Here is a 7,005-nt window from a genome sequence, read left to right on the forward strand (position 1 = left end):
GGGGGGCGCGAGCACGAGGACCGGAAGGTGGGGAGGGGCGCGAGCACCACCGTCATGAGGAACACGTGTCAACTGATGAACAGAAAATCTTGTTTCTTTTCCACTCAGCTCAGAGTATAAAGGCGAGACGAAGCCCATGTTCAGGGACATGAAGAAGCACGAGGCCGGAAGGGGGAGGTCGGGAGGCCCGGGTCTCGGGCAGGTGCCCCTCGTTCACTTCCATCAAGGGGCCCTGGTGGCTCAGTGTGACTCGGTGTGTAGTGCGCTGGGCTGTGAGGTCAGGGGTTTGGATCCAGGCGCTCCCTGGAAGCTGATGGACCGGTTTGAAGGCCCCGGGCTTCACGGCAGGTGTCAGCGCTGTGACTCGGAGCCCGGCCGGGGTGGGCGGGGGACGGAGCCTTGGCTTGGCGAGCTCCCGGCCGCTGGACTGGAGGACAGGGCAACGGCTGACCATGGTGGAGAAACATGCGGACAGGCCCGGGGTCAGACAGACATCAGGATTCTGGACCGACGGCTGCTGCCGGGGCCAGTTAACAAGGGTGACAGCGGAAACCACGGGCTGCTTCACCTGTGAGCAGGCCAGGCCCTTCCTCTGACGGTGAGGGGGTCCCAGCCCCTTCCCCAGCCCACCCCGGCTCCATCTCCACACCAAGCCCCGTGTCACTTCGGACACACACGGCACAGAGCCACGCGGAAGCCGCAGATGACCAGGACGGCCACGGCCACTCGCCTCTCAGCTCTGGGGACCCCCAGGGCAAGCCCAGGCTGGCTTCATGGAGACTTCTTCCCTTGGAGGAGGCGCAGGCTTTGATCAGACAAGAGCTGAGGGGCAGCCATGGTCAGAGGGCTTCTGAGGGACGGCCACGTCCTCCCTGCTACCCTGTCCAGGCACAAAGGCCAAGTGAGCGTAGAGGGACGCAGGCAGGTGGCATGGGGGGAGAAAAGAAACTTCTATGCTGAACAGATTAGCAAGTTCCCTCTGCTCCTGAAGACACAGGCACCTCATCGGTCCAGGTCATCAGGGAGGCCATGGTCACGTGAAGAGGCTGTTTCCTTGATAAGGCACCTTTCAGAGCCCATCAGAAGTGTCCTGGTGACAACTTATGCTTTCCGTCTCTTGACCGCTGGACAGATGTGTCTCCATAGCCCAGAGTGGGACATGAGAGCCGTGGACAGTCCCACAAGCTCTGTTCTTGCTCTGCCCACTTCCGAGAGCCCAGAAGGCACCGTCCACCAGGCCCTGTCTGTGGGGGGCTTTCTTTAGGACCACATCTACCTGACCCCCACAGGGCAGTCCACTCACCTTTCAGGCCCCCTACCACCTGCCTAGAAGCAGCAGAGTACAGTGTAAGGTAACATGGCACAAGCATTTCAAAAAAATAAGATCTTTTTATTGTCTTGGAGGCAAACATTTCTTGAAACTGCATTGTAGTGTTGAGCACAGCTGGTGGGAGTGTCTCTCAACAGCAGAGCACTGGAGGCTGGGCTCAGGGGAGCCCAGGTGGGGAGCCCCACTAGACAAGGCCCTTTCTGGGAGGTTTTTTCCAGAGGGCCAGGGGTCACTGGCTCCTCAGAACTGTGAAAAGTGCCCCTAAACGCAAACAGAAATAAAGAACCATTAACTAAAAATCCGGAGACTCGTAAAAGGCCAGAATGCGGGGTCTCGGTGGTGGGGCCAGACGGACAGGTAAGGGGGGGTGTGTGTGTGTGAACATGAGTGGACAGCAGAGGCATGTGGTGAATGATGCTTAGGGTGGCTGGTACCCCCTCTTCTGCAGGATGTAAACTACAGAGCGACTGAGGCCAGGATTCTGACAGGGATACAGCTGTATTTCTGTACGTGCTCAGAAGGGAGTTTCACAGATCTAAGACCCAGGGAAGTAAACACACGGAGGCGCAGTGAGTGCATGAGCCGCCATCACCCACATGCACCACTCACAGGCTGCTGCTGGTCACAAGTTCCAGACACGGACGGCCACTGCCCAGGATGGAACACCAGGAGCTGACCTGCCCCTCACCATGCTCTCAGGCCACGGAGCCACAGGCTTCCATCAACAGTGGCATCCACAGCCTGGCACACACGCACGGTGGACTTTCTGGCTTCAACTAGACACATTAGCCTCTTGCTGTCATTGTTAGACCCTCCACAGAGCTGGGCCTCCAGCAGCTCCCCGAGGCTGTCAACTGCACACAATGAGACGGCATCGTTCTTTATCCCAAGGAGCCATTCCTGGGTCAGCAGATCAACTCCCTACAGACTACACCCCCAGTACAAACAGGACTGTGCGGACAAATCCCTTCACAGCCTTCAACTCCCATACACACCTCCTAGGGGGCCAGCACACCTCCGGAGGGACAAGAGACCTGGTGTTACCCCAGTGCTACCAGCCCTGTGCCAGGAGAGGCCATGGCCTGGGGACACTCTGACAAGGCTTCACCGACGGCCAGGAGCACATGGGGAAGCAGGTGTTACTGGTGAAAGCACCCTTGCTGCAGAGAAAGCTAGCGTGGCCAGCACAGCCTCAGGGACTACAGTAGGGCACAGGGTGCAGGAACCAGGTGACTACAAGATGAACACAGGACTTCTGAGTGTGGGGAGGGTGGCGAGGGGTGACACACCCGAGCTAGGCAAGGTCAGGCCGGGGCTTCGGCACCCACACAGCCAGCTGAGGAAGATGGTGCCTGCAGGGCCGCTAGGCTCCCAGGCCAAGCCCCTGGGGCAGCCCCACTTCCCTTCTGATGGTCCACAGAACTTGAGGTCCATCCTCTGGGAACCTCTAAGTCAGCAATGACAAACCTCTACCCAGGACAGGCCCTCAGGGAGGGACCCAGAGGCCAACTGGTGACGCAGTGGACAGAGTCAAGAACTACTCCACAGTCAGACCGGAGTGTCAGGGCACTCCGAAGGTTTGGGAGCTATAGCCTTTAAAGAACCACATTTTCACTTCAATTGACCAAAGCAGGAGACCTCCATGAACTGTTCTCTATAGGGAGAGAGGGACTAGGTACACACACGCACGGGAGTCCTGTCCACATGTACACTGGGGGCAACAGTTGACACTGCCCATGTCTGTGCAGGATGTGAGCGTGAAGCATGCTGGGAACTGTGGCCCCGTCTCTCAGGTCTGTGACCCGCTCCCAGTGTACCCTCGGACCAGCACATCCTCAGGTGGACACCGTGGTTCTGGAAATGGTCTGGTGGGAGGGATGACGCCAGATGGTGCTGGCTCTCCCTGCACCCCGATCACGGTGACATCGGTGGCTCCGGGACTCTCCAGCAGACACATCTCTGTCCACGAGGACTTTGCGTTTTCCCTTTTCAGACAGTGCTTATTCCTCAGTGATGGCATTTCATTTCCTTTCTATGGATCCAGAACGGGATGGAAACAAGTGCAAACCAACCCAGCGGCCATGGCCCCGCACCTGTCCACCAACATCCATCAAGGTCGTCTCTGTACTGATGAGAAAGCACCAGCTCTGGCCCAAGAGCCGCATGGTCACCAGCACCGGAGGAGCATTCAGTCCACGTGAACAGAACCGGGGCAGCTCGCCGGCCATCTGCGGGAGAGCAAGCTCCCCGAGTCCAGGGGGCCCCCCGCCCGACATGCAGCAGTAATGAGTGAGGGAGGCCAAGAAGCGAAGGGCCCTTTGATATCCTGTAGCTTCTAAAACCGACGATTCCCCAGCACGACGCAGGGAGAAAGCCTGACACGTGGGTGGGGGTCCGCATCTCACCGAAGGCACGGCGTGGGGAGGGGCCAGCCCCTCAGAGCCAGGTCTCTGTGCAGTCCCTTTTCCTCGGACACGGTGGTCCTCTCTCCATACTCGTCCCCAGCACCCCCAGGGAGGCGTGGGGGTGCTCACTCTGAGGCTCCGCCCTGGGAAGATTCTGGAAACGGTCTCTGGGAGGCTGAGGTAGCTGCTGTCGGTCAAGCTGCACAGACGTGGGAGCAGCAGGGCCGGGCCTGGGGCCATGGACACAGGAAACGCCCCCGTCCCAGGAGTACACGTGGGCAGCTGCGCTCCACCATCTGAGCAGAGGCTGCCAAAAATCAGAAGGGCTCCTAATACTCCTGAACTTTAGGGGCCCCCCACAGCACCCCCCTCTCCCCAGACCGTTGTGCCACTGCGAGCTTGGCTCTAGTCAGGGAGGAGACAGCGGGATGGGCAGTGGGGCGCTGGACATTCTTGGGGAAAGGTGCCCAAGCTGGGCTTCCTGAGCTTTGCGGAGGGCCCTTCTGGGCAGAGGATGAGGGCAGCAGGACCACCCGCCTGCCCCCTTGGCCAACCCCCACACTGAGCAGATCTGACAGCAGGGGGGGACAGTCTGACCTGTGGCCCCATCACAGGGCTGCCTGCCCATGTTGGACTTTGGGTGGGTGACATCTTTGGTCCAGAAATGGCTGTTATTTGGGGTTCCAGCTGAGTGACAGCAGATGGTGGTCAGGCCAGGTGGCAAACTGAGACCCAGCATCCCAGGGAAAGGAGCTTACATGGAGCCCCTGCTCTCCAAAGCCCAGCTCTGAAGAGGAGCACTGGGGGGTCCTGGTAAGAGTGAGGCCGGCATGGGGCTCAGAGTGAGAAACTTAAGGAGTGGTTGGGGTGTCCTGATGCAGTGAGGCCGGCATGGGGCTCAGAGATGGAGACCCCAGAGAGGGGGCGGGGGACCTGGTGGAGTAAGGCCGGCAAGGAGCTTGGAGAAGACCCCAGAGAGAGAGCAGGGGCCTGACGGAGTGAGGCCAGCATGGAGCTTGGAGAGGGAGACCCTGGGGAGGAGCGGGGGACCTGGAGTGAGGCCGGCATGGAGCGCAGAGTGGGAGGCCCCGTGAGGGGTGGGGGCCCTGCCGGAGGGAGGGGCGCAGGCTGAGAAGGAAGCAGATGCTGCAGGGAGGAGCACAGCCAGGTGTCTGGAGCAGGCAGTGCGTGCTGCCCGTGTGCTGTCCAGCAGACTAGGGCAGGTCTGAAGGCCTACCCCAGCCACATCCGGGATGAACTCAAGTCCAAGTCCAGCTCCTTGTGTGGGTCTTGGCAGCAGCACTGCCCACATAGGCCAGAGCCGGGAGCCCTCAGAAGCGAAGCTACTTGTGCGGGGCAGAAGAATGTGGCTCAGAGGCGCCTCGAGGGACCAGAACAGCATTGTCCTCACACCCGGAAGGTCCACTCGTGGCTGTGAAACCCCGGCAGACCACCAGCAGGACAGGAGTAGAGAGCTCCCTGAGGGAGGGGGCCAAGACTGAGGTCGCTGAGAGGTGACAGCAGAGGGCTGATGGCTGGCCTCAAGCCGGCTGCAGGCCTTAGCGTGGTGTCCTGTGGTGTGGGAACCACTGGAGCAGAAGGGGTCCTGAGGACTGGCCTCTTGCTGTGGGCTGGGAAGGTGTCTGTGGCCTCTAAGAGTCGCCTGTCCTCTGGCCGAGCCTGGTGACAGCCTTGGACGCCTGCTCTGGCAGCCGGGCGGGGTCCGTGAGGACGGAGGTGGTGGTGCTAAGGTGACGGAGGGTGTTCAGCACCACTGCAAGACAGGGGTGTGGAGAGAGGGGTGAGCTGGGCGCCTGCACACCCCAGCATCCAGTCCACATCATCGTCCTCCGGGGACCACGGCTCAGTCCACATCACTGTCCTCCAGAGACCACAGCGTCCAGTCTATGTCATCGTCTCTGGGGACCACAGTATCCAGTCCTCATCACTGTCCTCCAGGGACCACAGTGTCCAGTCCAGGTCATTGTCCTCTAGGGACCACAGTGTCCAGTCCACGTTGTCGTCCTCCGGGGACCACAGCGTCCAGTCCATGTCATCATCCTCCAGGGGACCCAGTGTCCAGTCACATGACTGTGCTCCCCAGGCAACTGCAGAGCTATGCTGATGAGGGACACAGGAGGTTCTGCACTCACACCTTTCTGTATCTGAAGTGTCAAGCCCCACATGGGCGGATCCACAGGACAAAGTGGACCTGCCTGGGAGGCCGTAAGTCTCCATGGGAGTGGACTGCATTTTCCTCCTGTGGAGTGGCTACTGAGGTCCAACCACCAACCTTCTGGTTAGCAGCCTGAGGTTTGGCCCTCTGTGTCAGTAGGTCCCACAGGGACCAGCAGGCCCCACAGGTACCCAGAGCCTGGACAGGATGGTGGCCAGGCCGGCCCCCTGCCCTGCCCTCCACGGAGCTCGTCCGCTTCATCATCGAGCTTTGGGAGCCTCGGTCTTGGCCCCGGCCACTTCACTGAGAAGGCAGCCGATGAAAGGCCTCCAGGGGCAAGTCCCACCCAGACACCCTGCGGCTGTGGAGCTAAAATCAACTCCCTCACCCCCAGTACGGCCTTCATGCATGCTAACAGCCTCGCCAGTTACTGTCAGAATTACAGTGTGCCTGGAGGCACCCGACACACCCCAAAGGCCACTCGTACAAGCCATACAAGCTGGGGCGGGGGGCACTCCTAGCCCCTGGGGTCAAGGGCTTCGGGGCCAGGCTGCCTCATCCTTCTCCTGGGGAGTAACGGGAGCTTCAACTGCTGCCTCTTCCGTTAGTTCTACCCACACCACCACCAGAGCTCCTCCTGGGACACCAGGCCTGGCAAACAGCAGGCACTCAGTAGACAGACGCTGGACATGGCCACTGACAAGGAGCCTGCGGAGCCCCATTCTCGCTCCCTCTGTCGTGTCCGGCTGAGCTCAGCCCTGGGGTCCTCACGTCCCATCTTCCACTCAGGCCAGCGTGGTCAGCCCAATGTGGATCAGGGTCAGGCCCCAGCCCTCCTGCACTCACTTGGCCGCAGGATGGGCAGGGAGCAGCGCTGGTCAAGCCAGGACAGCGCTGTGCGGTGCAGCTCCTCCAGGCTGCTGGTAGACACCATGCCCTTGAAGGATTCAAACAGCGGCTTGATGATAATGCTGAACTGCAAGGCTCCCAGTTAAGGAAAAGGCCGTGGGGAGAAGCCCAGGAGCAAGCCGCGGGCCGTGAGGAGCCACCTCCAGGTACTGCTGCCCGGGACTGGCCAGCAACGCAGAGACCTG

General features: G+C 60.5%; 2 protein-coding genes across 2 annotated transcripts in view; one reads left to right on the plus strand and one right to left on the minus strand.

The window, feature by feature from the left end:
- Positions 1 to 574, plus strand: part of LOC102869092 — a 27,791-nt gene extending 27,217 nt beyond the window's left edge. Inside the window, exon 9 of the mRNA XM_006894708.1 lies at positions 109 to 574. Within this exon, the coding sequence (XP_006894770.1) occupies positions 109 to 574 (466 nt within the window). The remainder of the gene's footprint in view (positions 1 to 108) is intronic.
- A 4,813-nt stretch (positions 575 to 5,387) lies between these two features.
- The window catches only part of MLXIP (MLX interacting protein), a 59,555-nt gene continuing 57,937 nt past the window's right edge, over positions 5,388 to 7,005 (minus strand). The window contains exons 17-18 of the mRNA XM_006894709.1: positions 6,758 to 6,887; positions 5,388 to 5,509 (exon numbers count right to left, since the gene is read on the minus strand). Of these exons, the coding sequence (XP_006894771.1) occupies positions 5,388 to 5,509; positions 6,758 to 6,887 (252 nt within the window). The remainder of the gene's footprint in view (positions 5,510 to 6,757; positions 6,888 to 7,005) is intronic.

Source organism: Elephantulus edwardii, unplaced genomic scaffold (genome assembly GCF_000299155.1).
Source record: "Elephantulus edwardii isolate Elephantulus edwardi_28Jun2011 unplaced genomic scaffold, EleEdw1.0 scaffold00148, whole genome shotgun sequence".
Lineage (NCBI taxonomy): Eukaryota > Metazoa > Chordata > Mammalia > Macroscelidea > Macroscelididae > Elephantulus > Elephantulus edwardii.